Source organism: Stegostoma tigrinum, chromosome 1 (genome assembly GCF_030684315.1).
Source record: "Stegostoma tigrinum isolate sSteTig4 chromosome 1, sSteTig4.hap1, whole genome shotgun sequence".
NCBI lineage: Eukaryota > Metazoa > Chordata > Chondrichthyes > Orectolobiformes > Stegostomatidae > Stegostoma > Stegostoma tigrinum.
Genome location: NC_081354.1, coordinates 189,327,826 through 189,343,535, shown reverse-complemented (window position 1 = coordinate 189,343,535; position 15,710 = coordinate 189,327,826). Strand labels below are relative to the sequence as shown.

Here is a 15,710-nt window from a genome sequence, read left to right as displayed (position 1 = left end):
AGGGCTTGTCTTATGAGGAGAGGTTGACTGAGCTCGGACTTTTCTCTCTCTCTCTCTCTCTCTCTCTCTCTCTCTCTCTCTCTCTCGAGAGAGAGAGAGAGAGAGAGAGAGAGAGAGAGAGAGAGAGAGAGAGAGAGAGAAGAGGAAGACAGGTGACCTGATTGAGGTGTACAAGGTAATGAGAGGCACAGATAGAGTTGATAGCCAGAGACTTTTCCCCAGGACAGGACTGACTGCCACGAGGGGTCATAGTTTTAAGGTGTTAGGAGGAAGGTATGGAGGAGACGTCAGAGGGAGGTTCTTCACCCAGAGAGTTGTGAGCGCATGGAATAGTTTGCCAGTGGTAATCGTGGAAGCGGAGTCATTAGTGACATTTAAGCGACTGCTGGACATGCACATGGACAGCAGTGAATTGAGGGGAATGTAGGTTAGGTTATTTTATTTTTGGATTAGGATTATTCCACGGCACAACATCGTGGGCCAAAGGGCCTGTACTGTGCTGTACTTTTCTATGTTCTATGTTCTATGATGCATTTTGTGAGGTCTCATAAAAGAAGGATTTACACGTTGAATGGCAGATCTCTAGACAGTACTGCAAGACAAACGGAACTCGCACCTTCTTCTACAAGCCATAGACTCCTGAAGGAGTCAGCAAAGGCAGACAGGATGGTGAAGATGACATTCAAGATGCTGAACTTCATTACCAACAGCATAGAATACAGGAACAAGAAATCTTCTGTTGCAAGTTTACACAGCATTGGTTAGGGCACAGATGGGATATTGTGTGCAGTTCTATCAGACAAATACGATTGCACTGGAGAGGGTGCAGTGGAGATTCACAAGGATGTGGCCTTAGATGGTAAGATTGTAAGGTGGAGGATCAGAATTAGGCCACTGGGGCCATTGGGTTTCCTTCAGGATTGAATTATGACTGATTTGTCTCAGTTATGGGGAGAGATTACATAGATTAGGTTAGTTTTCCCTCGAGCAGGGGAGTTATGCAGGGGTCTGACTGAGATGTACAACATTGAGAGGGGCACAGATAGAAAGTGTAGCACAGCCTTCTGTGTGCCTCTTCTCTTTTTGTGTCTGTCCCTCCTGTAGCCTGCGCTCAATTCCAGTCTAATTACACCCAAAACACCCAGAGGAGTCCGCCCCACCCCTCGTAATCTGTGAAAAGAGTGCTTAAAGGAAAGAAACTCCCTGATCTCCACTTTATAAGCAACAAGTGACAATTTATTTATTCCACTCTAACAATGAACAAATTTACAGAATTACAAACAAACGGAATAATTTCCCCCGAAGTACGAACTATTCCCTAACTGAACTAAATTCTAATGGAATACTGTTCAAATATACACAAGCCCCACTTAATAAACACAATTAATAAGAAAACAGTAAATCAAAATATAATCTCCAAGTTCACACAAACTGTGTCTTCTAGAACACTCTGGCTTCTCTGTTACACCACAAACGCCTTTCTTCCACCAATTCTTCTGTCAGGGATGTTTTTGCTCATAATTTTTCGGTGAGGACTTTGAGCTAAAATTCCCTGGTACCTTTGATTAATTAGATGGTGCTCTCCCTGTGTTATCTCTTAGCAGGTGGCAGTTGGTTCTTCCTGATTTTCAAAATGCCTTTTTTCATATAGTCCTGCTGATTCATCAATTTCTTATAAAATGATTGGTTTCAGGTTGTCAAAACCACCAGTTTTAAATTCAGTTGGTTTCCTGTATCTAGGCACTTGATTTAAATTAATTGGCTGACTCAAGATAGTTGCGAAAACATCAAAACAAGACTGCCGCTTTGCCTGCCAACTCTAAGACCTCTTGATAGACTTGTTATAATTTTTGGGGCTCACAGTACAGTACGTGTAAACTTCCAAGCACAGAGAAAGCACAATCTTGTGAAGGGACTACACACTGTTTATTCCTATTATCACTTTTACCAACAAATTCTAACTCCTGCCTTTCAATGCATGAGGACCCTGCACAACTTCAGAACAACACATAACTGCACATTGCAGGCTATCACAGCCACAAAAATATCACCTTCACAATCAAAGTCAGATTCTTGCTCTGAAATTATACAGACATCCCGGTAAATCCCTGTTTTTAAAAACAACTCTTCCTCATGGCAGGCCGCAGATTTTAAAGGCACTAAAATAAAAGACATGTCACGTGCATTATCACATTTAAGAGATTTCTTCAGGAAGATTTATTACCTGTCATCTCACTGATGCTTTGCTCAAGCGCTGGTGTGATACTTATATCAGTTGCTAACGTATCAGGGGGACCAGCTGTGAAAAGTAACAAACAGAAGCATCCTTAGTGTGGGTCCAGTACATGCACACAGATAGTCAGAGTTTGAGAGTTGTGTTCCGGAAAGAGGAGGCAATGGCCTTACGGTATTATCACTATCATTAGATCCAGTTATTGTTCAGTTTCAATCCCTCCAAGGCAGATGGTGGGATTTGAATTCAAACAAAATATTGAATTAAATTACAATAGATGACCATGAAACCAATAATGATTAAAAACCCATCTGGCTCAATAACATCCTTTCGGGAATGAAATTTCCATGTTTACCTGGGCTGGTGTACACATTACTCCAAACCAACAGCAATGTGGCTGACTCTTAACTGCCCTTTGATGTGGCCCAGCAAGCCAATTCCATCGCAAGAGAAAAGGAATTCAACTGATGGACCAACTGGCATTAATTCCAGCATCGGAAAAGACAATGGCACAAACAGTCCTGTTGACTCTGCAAAGTCCTCCTCACAAACATCTGGGTCTATTGGTAAAAGTGGGAGACCTGCCTCAGCCTGACACAGTTACCTTCACAGATTCATACTCACAGACAATGTCCCAGGGACCACCAACAGCATCCCTGGAAATGACCTGACCCACTGAAATATTCACCAGGACGATCCCTGGTATAGATGGGTTGTCTTATGAGTAAAGGCTAAACACGTTGGGACTCTACTCACTGGAGTTTGTGAAAATGAGAGATGATTGCATTGAGACATGTAAGAATCTTAACAAGGTAAATGTTACACCTCATGGGATGTGCTGCCAGAGGAAATGTTGAGGGCATGTGTAATGGCAACATTTAACAGGTATCTGGGTGGGTATATGAATAGTAAGGGCTTAGAGAGATTTGGGCCAAATGCTGGCAAATGGGACTAGATTAATTTAGAGATAGTAGGATTATAGTAGGACAGTAGGTTAATTTAGGATGTCCGGTTGGTGTGGACAAGTTGGACCAAACGGTCCGTTTTTGTTCTGTTCAGCTCTATTACTCTATGACTACCATATCCTGTTGGAAAGCCATGACAGATTTGTCTCCATCATGTTCTCAAGCAGAACATTATGACACTATTACTCTTTCTAAACATCACTTGCATTTCTGTGTCACTCTCAATCAGATGTAAAGGAAGGCTGCATGTGGACAGAGACTGTTCTGGACCTGTGAACACTCTTTCACAGATTATATCATGATCTTAATGCTTATTGCTATGACCCACTGGCTGTCACTGTCCTCAAAACATTCATGTTATTTTTTGAGGTACGCATCGTACCCTAATTTACCTCATTGACAGAAAGCAGGGAACAGGTTTCTGTACTCAACCTTGGAAAAAAAGCAGGGATTGATCAGGAATAGTCAGGATTTGCTGGACGGACATCCAGTCTGACTAATTTTATCTTTTGATAAGGTGACGAAATACACAGTTTCAAGATGGTCAGCGAGAAAGCTAGGAGTGAGACAGAAGAAACTTCTTTACTCAGAGAATTATTAGGATTTGGAATGCGCTGCCTGGGGCAGTTGTGGAGGCAGATTCCAAAGAACGTTTCTAGTTTCTATTTGATATCAATTTGAAAGGGATGAAGTTGGAGGGCTTTGGAGAATGGGACTTGCTCAGTACTTCTTTTGGAAACCAGGACTGAAATGATGGGCCAAATGACCTCCAGTGTACTGGACCTCAGTAGAACCTTTGACAAGGTACCATTTGATAGAAAAATCAGAGTTAATGTTTCGGCTCCGGTGACCCTTCCTCAGAACTGATGGTGATGAGAAAAATGTTGGTTTATACGCAAAAGATAAGGTAGGGAGAGGGGACAAAGAGTAAATGATAGGCGGGATAGAGCCCAAAGAGACAGGAGGACAGTTGGACAGACAAAGGAGTTAATAATGATCTGGCTAGGAGATTGAATAGATGTTAACGGAGACCGTTGGTGACTAACAGTAAGTAGTATGTAGCAGCAGGCTATATGATAACAAGGCCTGGTGTGTGAGGTTTAGGGCTCGGACATGGGATAGTTTTGACCCTAAAACTATTAAACTCATTATTGAGTCTGGAGGGCTGTAGGGTCCCCATGTGGAAAATGAGGTTTTGTTCTTCCAGCTTGTGCTGGGCTTCGCTGGAGCACTGCAGCATGTCAGAAACAGATGTTGGCCAGGGGGCAGGGTGGCGTGTTGAAGTGGCATGCAACAGGGTCTGTTTTGTGAGTAGAACGTAGATGCTCTGTGAAGCGGTCACCCAGTCTACGTTTCGTTTCCCCAATGTAGAGGACACTACATTGTGAGCAGCAAATGCAGTAGACTAGATTGTGGGAAGTGCAGGTGAAATGTTGGTTCTCCTGGAAGGTATGTTTGGGCCCTTGGATACTGGGGAGGGAAGAGAGAAATGGGCAGGTGTTGCACCTTCGCCGGTTACAGGGAAAGGTGCTATGGAGTAATGGGGCAATTGGGGGTCAAAGAAGTGTGGACCAGGGTATCCCGGAGGGGACGGTCCCTGTGAAAGGGGAACAAGGGAGGGGAATATGTGTCTGGTAATGGCATCTCACTGGAGGTGGTGGAAATGGTGGCTGATGATCTTCTGGACCTGGATGCTGGTGGGATGGTAAATAAGGACAAGGGGGACCTTATTGCTGTTGAGGGAGGGAAGAGAAGGGGTGAGGGAAGAAGTACAGGAGATGGATCCGACCTGTGAGGGCCCTGTCGACAACAGAGCTGGGGAATCCTTGGTTGAGAAAGAAGGTGGACATTTTAGTGGCCCCCTTGTCGAAGTTGGCCTCATCTGAACATAGCCAGTGGAGACAGAAGAACTGAGATAATGGGATGGAGCCTTTACAGAAAGCAGGGTGCGAGGAGTTTAATCCCGATAAGTGCAAGGCGATGCATTTTGGGAGGACTCGGAAGGGTAGGATTTACACATTGAATGATAGATCCCTAGAGATTATTGAGAAAGAAAGGGACCTTGCCCTTCTTCTACATGTATTTAGATCCTTGAAGGAGTCAGCACAGCTAGATAGGACGGTGAAGAAGGTATACAGGGGGTCTCCTTATCTTCATTAGCAGGAGCATACAATATAAGAGAAGAAGTCTGTTGCAAATTTATACCACATTGGTAAGGGCACAGATGGAATATTGTGAGCTGTTCTATCAGGATGTGATTGCACTGGAGAGGCTAAGAAGAAGCTTCACAAGGATGTGGCCTGGGAAGGAAAGACTGTAAGGTACAAGATCAGCATTAGGCCACTCAGCCCATCAGGTTTGCTTGAAGTATGGCTGATATGTCTCAGTTATGAGGAAAGATTGCATTGATTGGGTTTCTTTTCCCTGGAGCAAAGGAGGGTCAGGAGGAATCTGACTGAGCTATGGAAAGGGTAGATTGTGAGAATCTTTTCTCCATGGCAGATGTGTCTGAGAAAAGAAAGCATTGGTTTAAGGTGAGGAGTACGTGATTAAGGGGGGCTCTAAGGTTTGCTTTTTTCACCAAGATGGTGGCAGAAATATGGGACATGCTGTCTGGGAGGGTGGTGGAGGCAGGTACTCGCGCAACATTTCAGAAATGTCTGGATGAGCAATTAAAATGCCGAGGCATAGAAGGCTATGGGCCAATTGCAGGTGAATGGGATTTGTGCAGTTTGTTTGTTGGTCAGCGTAGACATGGTCGGCAGAACGGCCTGTTTCTATGCTGAATGATTCTGAGAATTATTACATCTGTAATTATACTAGGACGTAGATATAAACTATTGGCATACAACTCAACCAACCCAAACTCAAACCCCCTTATAAACTACCCCTTACACACACACACAGACAAATCAGGAAAATAAATTATTGCTGAGGTAGGGTAACTGTAAAGTCAATTCAGGGGTAGTTGCTTCTGAATTCTGATGGTGAGATGACCATTCTTTAGATATCCCAGTCCTTTGTGTTCAGATGGAAGCTTCCACAGCTTTATACGAAATACAGAGTAACTGATTCACTTGAAAATGTTTCTGATTTATTCAGTCAAAAATTACAGCTCACAACTACTGCTGTAGGAAAACAAACTGGTTTGCATCAAGTTTAAACTGAGGCTTTTACTGCAGCGGACAAGTGGTTTCTGCAGGAAAGAACAATGGCACACCCTTCTATGTCTTTCTTCTCTCTCTGTGTCTGTTCCTTCTGTAGCTTGTGCCCAGTTCCAGCCTGCTCAATTAGCTGTAAATCAATCAACTTCATTTCTACTCAATAACTTGGCCACTGGTCACCTGCACATTGCGGGATGCAATAGCTGCAAAAAATCACCTTCACAATCGAAATCAAATTCTTACAATGCAGCCATCCTGGTAAATCGCTGTTATTCAAAAATACAAAAACCCTGCCACTTGCATTATTACATTTAAGGGGTTCCTTAGGGAAAATTTATTGCATTATCTCTCTCTCGTGCTTTGCTCAAGTTCTGGTATGATTCCTATGTTAGGTACTGTTGTGTCAGCGGTACTAGGTATGAAAAGTAACAAACAGAAGCATCCTTAGTAAATGTACGAGTCTAGTACATGCACACAGATAATAGACAATAGGTGCAGGAGTAGGCCATTCGGCCCTTCGAGCCAGCACCACCATTCATTATGATCATGGCTGATCATCCACAATCAGTATCCTGTTCCTGCCTTATCCCCATAACCCTTGATTCCACTATCTTTAAGAGCTCTATCCATCTCTTTCTTGAAAGTATCCAGAGAGTTGGCCTCCACTGCCTTCTGGGGCAGAGCATTCCATATATCCACCACTCTCTGGGTGAAGAAGATTTTCCTCAACTCTGTTCTAAATGGCCTACCCCTTATTTTTAAACTGTGTCCTCTGGTTCTGGACTCACCCATCAGCGGAAACATGCTTCCTGCCTCCAGAGTGTCCAATCCCTTAATAATCTTATACGCCTCAATCAGATCCCCTCTCATCCTTCTAAACTCAAGTGTATACAAGCCCAGTCGCTCCAATCTTTCAACATATGATAGTCCCACCATTCCGGGAATTGACCTCGTGAACCTACGCTGCACTCACTCAATAGCAAGAATGCCTAGCAAGCCACTGCATCGCAAAAGCAAAGAAATTGAACCAATGGACCAAGTGGCATTAATTACCGCATCAGAAGAGACAATGCCAGAAAGACCGCTGTGAACTCTGCAAAGTCCTCCTCACTAACATCTGGGGATATTGCCAAAGGTGGGAGAGCTGTCTCAGATTGACATAGTCATCCTCAAGGAATCATTCTTCACTGACAACATCCCAAACACCACCATCACTATCCCTGGATATGTCCTGCCCCACTGGAATGTTCATCGGGACAATCCCAGGTATAAATGGATTGTTTTGTCAGCAAAGGCTAAACAGGTTGGGCCTCTACTCACTGGAGTTTATAAAAATGAGCGATGATTGCATTGAGGGCCTCTCAGGGTGAATGACATGAGCATGTTACTTCTCATGGACGAGATGAGTCCCGGACCAGAGGCACTGTCTCGGATTCAAGGGGCACCAATTTCAGACTGAAATCAGGAAGAATTTCTTCTCGCAGAGGGATGAGTGTCTGTGAAATTGCTTACGAAAGAGAGCTGTGGGGGCAGACTCCTTCTGTATATTGATGGCTGAGATAAACAGATTCTTGATGAGCAGGGAACAAAGGTGATGGGAAAATGCAGGAAAGTGGAAGCGAGGAATGCTGGTCAACCATGATCCTATTGAATGTCAGTGTTGGCTTGAGGGGTCGCATGACCTACTCCTCTCCATGTTTCTTATCGTCTTAGGACAGAGCCAACAGAGCTGGTGTAACGGATGTATACAGTCAGGAGGAAGATACCTGGGAGTCCTCAACATTAACTCCAGAGCCCAAGAAGTCTCCTGGCTCAGGTCAGTCATTGGTGAGGAAACCTTCTGCTGATTATCATGCATTGTTCTCTCCAGACTGATGAATCAGTTCTCCTCCATGTTCAACAACTCTTGGAAGAAGCACTGAGGATGGCAGCAGGGCAAAATGTAATCCGGTGCTGGGTGGGGCAGTTCTACATCCAGCACTAAGGGTGGCTTAGCAGCAGCTGTACTGATCAAGCTGGTCGGGTCCTAAAGGACATAGCTGCTAGACTGGGTCTGCAGCAGTTGGTGAGGGAACCAACGAGACGGCATAGTGTACTTGACCTCATCTTTACCAATCTGCCAGCTGCTGATGCATCTCTCCATGTCTGTATCAGTAAGAGTGACCAAGACACAATCCAAGTCCTGTTTTCACATTGAGAATGCTTTACATCATGAAGGATATTCTCAGTGTGAAGGCTGGACTTTTTATGCACATGGACTGTGCAATGGTCACTCTTACCCATACTGTCATGGTCAGATGCCTGTGCAGCTGGAAGATGAATAAGGATGAGGTCAAGTATGTGTTTACTGCTGCAGACCCAGTCTAGCAGCTTTGTCCTATAGGACCCCACCAGCTCGATCAGTAGTCCTGCTGCCGAGCCACTCTTGGTGGTGGACATTGAAATACCCCACCCAGAGTACATTTTGTGCCCTTGCCATCCTCCGTGCTTCATCCTCATGTTGTTCAACATTGAGTAGAACTGAATCATCAGCTGAGGGTGGACAGTACATGGTAATCATAGAACATGGAACAATACAGAGCAGAACAGGCCCTTCGGCCCTCAATGTTGTGCCGACCTGTGACCTAATCTAAGCCCATCCCCCTACACTATCCCATCATCATCCATATGCTTATCCAAGGGCTGTTTAAATGCCCCTAACATGGCTGAGTTAACTACATTGGCAGGCAGGGCATTCCACGCCCTTACCACTCTCTGACGTCTGTCTTAAATCTATCTCCCCTCAATTTGTAGCTATGCCCCCTTGTACAAGCTGAAGTCATCATCCCTGGAAAAAGACTCTCACTGTCCACCCTATCTAATCCTCTGATCATCTTGTATGTCTCTATTAAATCCCCTCTTAGCCTTCTTCCCTCCAATGAGAACAGGCCCAAGTCCCTCAGCCTTTCTTCATAGGGCCTGCGCTCCAGACCAGGCAACATCCTGGTAAATCTCCTCTGCACCTTTTCCAATGCTTCCACATCCTTCCTGTAATGGGGCGACCAGAACTGCACGCAATACTCCAAGTGAGGCCGCACTAGCGTTTTGTACAGTTGCAGCATGACATCACGGCTCCGGAACTCAATCCCTCTACCAATAAAACCTAACACACTGTAAGCCTTCTTAACAGCACTATCAACCTGGGTGGTAACTTTCAGGGATCTATGTAGATGGACACCAAGATCCCTCTGCACATCTACACTACCAAGAATCTTCCCATTGATCAAGTATTCTGCCTTCCTATTGTTCTTCCCAAAGTGAATCACCTCACATTTATCCGTATTAAACTCCATTTGCCACCTTTTGGCCCAATTCTGTAGTTTATCCAAGTCTCCCTGCAACCTGCAACATTCTTCCACACTGCCCACCACTCCACCAACTTTAGTGTCATCAGCAAAGTTACTAACCCTTCCAACTATGCCTGTGTCCAAGTCATTTATAAAAATGACAAACAGCAGTGGTCCCAAAACAGATCCTGAAGCACACCACTAGTAACCGGACTCCAGGCTGAATATTTTCCATCAACCACCACTCGTTGCCTTCTTACAGAAAGCCCGTTTCTAATCTAATCAGCAGGAAGTTTCCTCACCCGTGTTGCACCTGAGTCTTCACAGGGACTAAAGTCAATACTGAGGACTTCCAGGACAGCTCCATCCTGACTGTATACCACTGTGTTGTCACGTCTGCTGGGTCTGCCCTACCAGTGGGACAGGACATATCTAGGAATGGTGATGGTGGTTTTGGATGGATCATGGGAATACTTTCCATGGCATATGTTTTCAAGACCATTGAGCCTAAGTTTAACATGATGAGTATGTGAGTAAGAGGGGCTCAAAGGTTTGCTTTTTTCACCAAGACGTTGTTAGAAATATGGGACATGCTGCCTGGGAGGGTGGTAGAGACAGGTACTCGCGCAACATTTCAGAAACTTCTGGACGAACACTTAAAATGCCAAGGAATAGAAGGCGATGGGCCAATTACAGGTGAATGGGATTAATGCAGCTTGTTTGTTGGTCAGCGTAGACATGGTGGACCGAAGGGCCTGTTTCTGTTCTGTGTGATTCCAACAATTACTATTTATGTAATTATACCATAGCTACAGGAAGTAGATAGAATCCATTGGCATATAACTTATTCACAAAAACTCAAATACCCTTACAAATGTCCCCTTACACAGACAAGTAGTGGAGGCTAGTAAAATTATAACATTTAAAATGAATAGGAAGGGTTTAGAGGGATATGGGCCAAATGCTGGTAAATGGGACTAGATTAATTTAGGATTTCTGGTCGGTATGGATGAGTTGGGCTGATGGCTTGTTTCTGTGCTGTACTGCTCTATGACTCTAAATAAGGAAAATAAATTATTGCTGGAAGTACAAAATTTGCAAAGTCAGTTCAGGGGTAGTTGCTTCTGAATTCTGATGGTGAGATGACTGTTCTTTGGATATCCCAGCCAGGTGCGTTCAGACGCTTTTCTCTGGAAGCTTCCACTGGTTCATATGAAATACAGAGTAACTGATTCATTTGGAAATGTTTCTGATTTATCCATTCAAAAATCACAGCTCACAACTACTGCTGTAGGAAAAGTTTGCATCATGTTTAAACTGAGGCTTTTACTGCAGAGAACACGTGGTTTCTGCTGTGGTAGAACGACAGCACATCCCTCTGTGTCTTTTCTGTCTCTGTGTCTGTTCCTCCTGTAGCTTGTGTCCCGTTCCAGCCTGCTCACCTAGCTGTAAATCAATCAACTCCATTCACATACAAATCCTTTGCAACTGACCATCTTGATATTGCAGGTTACCACAGCCACACAAAATTGCCTTCACAACCGAAATCAGATTCTTGCTTTTGAAATAATGCAGCCATCCTGGTAAATCAGTATTTTTAAAAATAATTCTTTCACATTGCAGGCCGCAGATTTTAAAGGCACAAAAATAAAAGACACATCACTTTTAGTGGGTTGAAGAAGTTTCTTCAGTAAGAGTTATTACCCGTTCTCTCTCCCGTGCTTTGCCCAAGCTCTGGTGTGATTCCTGTATTAGGCTCTGTCATCTCAGGAGGACCAGCTGTTAAAAGCAACAAACAAAAGCAGCCTTAGTAAATGTCCTAGCCTAAGGCAGATGGTGCGATTTGAACACAAATCGAAATCTCAAATTAAATATCTACAGATGACCACGAAAGCGTTGTCAATAGAAATTAAAAACCCACCTGGCTCACTAACATCCTTTACTGAAAGGAATCCGCTGGTTCCACCTGGGCTGGCGTACACATTGCTCCACACAAACAGCAATGTGGGTCAACTCTTAACTGTTCACTGAAATGGCCTAGCAAGCTACTCCATTGCAAGGAAAGAGGAATCTAATTTATGGACTACCTCGCATTAATTATGGCATCAGAAAGTGCAACGGCAGAAACAATCCTGTCAACTTAATCTCTGTGGGTAGAGTTGAGGAACCACTGAAGTAAAAACTCCATAGTTGAAATTATGTAAAGGCCGCAAACAGTAGTCAGGAGCTGGGGTGTAAGATACACCAGGAGATAGAAAACGTGTGTACGAAAGGTTTATTAAAGGTTTGCCTTTATTGGCCAGTGCATTAAGTATAGGAACCGGGAGGTCATGTTGCAGCTGTACAGGACATTGGTAGGCCATTTTTGGAACACAGCGTTCAATCCTTGTTTTCCTGCTGTAGGAAGGATGTTGTGAAACGAGAAAGGGTTCGAAAAAGATTTACAAGGAGTTTGCCAGGGTTGGAGGGTTTGAACTGTAGAGAGAGGGTGAATAGGCTGGAGCCATTCTCCCTGCTGTGGGACGCTGACAGGTAATCTTATGGAGGTTTATATAATCACGAGGGACTTGGCGAGGGTGAATAGTCAATATCTTTTCCCCAGGGTAGTGAAGTCCAAAACTGGAGGGTATAGGTTTAAGGTGAGAGGGACGGTTTTAAAAGGAACCCAGTGAAACTTTTTCAAGCAGAGGGTGGTGTGTGTATGGAATGAGCTGCCGGAGGAAATGGTGGAGGATGGTACAGTTACAACATTTAAAAGGCATCAGGATAGGTTTATGAATTGGAGGTGTTTTGAGGAATACAATGCTAAATGTTGGAAATGGGACTAGATTAATTTACGATATTACCACATTACCAAAAGGACGTGGACGCTTTGGAGAGGGTGCAGAGGAAAGTCACCAGGATGCTGCCTGGTATGGAGGGTGCCAGCTGTGAAGAGAGGTTGAGTAGATTAGGATTATTTTCATTAGAAAGACAGAGATTGAGGGGGGACCTGATTGAGGTCTACAAAATCATGAGGGGTATAGACAGGGTGGATAGCAAAAAGCTTTTTCCCAGAGTGGGGGACTCAATTACTAGGGGTCCTGAGTTCAAAGTGAGAGGAGGAAAGTTTAAGGGAGATATGCGTGGAAAGTTCTTTACACAGAGGGTGGTGGGCGCCTGGAACACGTTGCCAGTGGAGGTGGTAGACGCAGACACGTTAGCGTCTTTTAAGATGTATTTGGACAGGTACATGGATGGGCAGGGAGCAAATGGACACAGACCCTTAGAAAATAGATGACAGGTTAGACAGAGGATCTTGATTGGCGCAGGCTTGGAGGGCCGAAGGGCCTGTTCCTGTGCTGTAATTTTCTTTGTTCTTTGTTTTGTTCTTTGATATCTGATTGGCATGGATGAGGTGGACCAAAGGAGCTAAGTAAGTTTGCAAACAACACAAAAACTGGATGCTTTGTTTATAGTGAGTGGGATGGTCTCAGGCTGCAGCCTGACATTGATCAGCAGATAAATGGGGCAGAGCAAAGGCATATGGAATTTAGTCCCAGTGAGTGGAAGGTGAGGTATTTTTGGAGGACTCATAATGGAAGGCTGTACACACTGAATGGTAGTTCCTTAAAGAGGAACTCTGGAGGAGTCAGCACAAGTAGATAGGATGGCAAACATTTCAGGAGCTTCTGGACAAACACTTATTTTGCCAAGAATTGGAAGGCTATGGGCCAATTGCGGGTAAGTGGGATTAACGCATTTGGTTTCTTGGTCACGGTGGGTTGAAGGGCCTGTTTCTATGCTGTGTGATTCTAAGAATTATTATGTCGGTAATTTTACTACAAGAAACAGATATAAACCATTGACATTTAATTCGACTAGCTAAAACTCAAATCTCCTTGCAAACCACCCCTTACAGACACGAGACAAATCAGGAAAATAAATTATTGCTGGAGGTAGGAAGTCAGGTACAAAGTCAGCTCAGGAGTATTTCCTTCTGAATTCAGATGACCATTAAAAACCAAAAGAACTGCGGATGCTGTAGATCAGGAACAAAAACAAAGTCGCTGGAAAAGCTCAGCGGGTCTGGCAGCATCTGTGAGGGAAATAACAGAGTTAACATTTCGGCTCTGAGAATTCTGAGGAAGGGTCACTGAACCGAAACGTTAACTGATTTTTTTCTTCATGGGTGTTTCCAGACCCACTGAGCTTTTCCAGCAACTTCTGTTTTTGTTGATATGACTATTCTTGGGATATCCCAGCCCTTTGTGTTCAAATGTTTTTCTCTTGAAGCTTCCACTGGTATATACGAAATACAGAGTAACTGATTCACTTGGAAATGTTTCTGATTTATCCGTCCCAAAGTCACAGCTCGCAATAACGGCTGTAGGAAAACAAACTGGTTTGCATCAAGTTTAAACTGAGGCTTTTACTGCAGAGAACAAGTGGTTTCTGCAAGGAGGACAACAGCACATCCCTCTGTCTCTTTTCTCTCTCTCTCTCTGACTGCTCCTCCTGTAGCTGGTGTCCTGTTCCAGCCTGCTCACTTAGCTGTAAATCAATCAACTTTATTCATATACAATAGCACATTGCAGGGTATCACAGCCACAAAAATATCACCTTCACAATCAAAGTCAGATTCTTGCTCTGAAATTATACAGACATCCTGGTAAATCCCAGTTTTTAAAAACAACTCTTCCTCATGGCAGGCCGCAGATTTTAAAGACTCAAAAATAAAAGGCACATCACTTGCATTATCACATTTAAGAGATTTCTTCAGGAAGATTTATTACCTGTCATCTCACTGATGCTTTGCTCAAGCGCTGGTGTGATACTTATATCAGTTGCTAACGTATCAGCGGGACCAGCTGTGAAAAGTAACAAACAGAAGCATCCTTAGTGTGGGTCCAGTACATGCACACAGATAGTCAGAGTTTGAGAGTTGTGTTCCGGAAAGAGGAGGCAATGGCCTTACGGTATTATCACTATCATTAGATCCAGTTATTGTTCAGTTTCAATCCCTCCAAGGCAGATGGTGGGATTTGAATTCAAACAAAATATTGAATTAAATTACAATAGATGACCATGAAACCAATAATGATTAAAAACCCATCTGGCTCAATAACATCCTTTCGGGAATGAAATTTCCATGTTTACCTGGGCTGGTGTACACATTACTCCAAACCAACAGCAATGTGGCTGACTCTTAACTGCCCGTTGATGTGGCCCAGCAAGCCATTCCATCGCAAGAGAAAAGGAATTCAACTGATGGACCAACTGGCATTAATTCCAGCATCGGAAAAGACAATGGCAAAAACAGTTCCTGTTGACTCTGCAAAGTCCTCCTCACAAACATCTGGGTCTATTGGTAAAAGTGGGAGACCTGCCTCAGCCTGAACAGTTACCTTCACAGATTCATACTCACAGACAATGTCCCAGGGACCACCAACAGCATCCCTGGAAATGACCTGACCCACTGGAATATTCACCAGGATGATCCCTGGTATAGATGGGTTGTCTTATGAGTAAAGGCTAAACACGTTGGGACTCTACTCACTGGAGTTTGTGAAAATGAGAGATGATTGCATTGAGACATGTAAGAATCTTAACAAGGTAAATGTTACACCTCATGGGAACTTGTGGGTTTACAGCCATCGTCTCAGGTTAAAGGGATGCCAGTTTAAGACAGGGATCAGCAGGAATTTCTTCTTGCAGAGGATTGTGAGTCTTTGTAATTCCTTACCAAACAGAGCTGTAGGGACAGAGCCCTTCCATCTATTTAAGGCGAAGATAAATAGGTTCACGATCAGTAGGAAACAAGGAATGGGGGAAAGTGCAGGAAGGTGAACATGAGGAATGCCAGATTGGCCATGATCCTATTGAATGGCAGAGTTAGCCTCAGGGGCTGAATGGCCTTCTTCTCTTTCTATTTCTTGCGGTCTTAGGACTGACTCAGCAGAGGTCGTGGAACAGAGGTATACAGTCAGGGGTTCTCTGGGAGTCTACAACATCAACTTTGGAACCCATGAAGTCTCATGGC

At 44.0% G+C, this 15,710-nt stretch overlaps 1 protein-coding gene across 1 annotated transcript in view; it reads right to left on the bottom strand.

Moving 5' to 3' along the window:
* LOC125456083 (disintegrin and metalloproteinase domain-containing protein 12-like) overlaps window positions 1-15,710 on the bottom strand; it is a 223,160-nt gene that overhangs the window by 32,707 nt on the left and 174,743 nt on the right. Inside the window, exons 20-22 of the mRNA XM_059650791.1 lie at window positions 14,464-14,538; window positions 11,393-11,467; window positions 2,225-2,299 (exon numbers count right to left, since the gene is read on the bottom strand). Coding sequence (XP_059506774.1) covers window positions 2,225-2,299; window positions 11,393-11,467; window positions 14,464-14,538 — 225 coding nt within the window. The remainder of the gene's footprint in view (window positions 1-2,224; window positions 2,300-11,392; window positions 11,468-14,463; window positions 14,539-15,710) is intronic.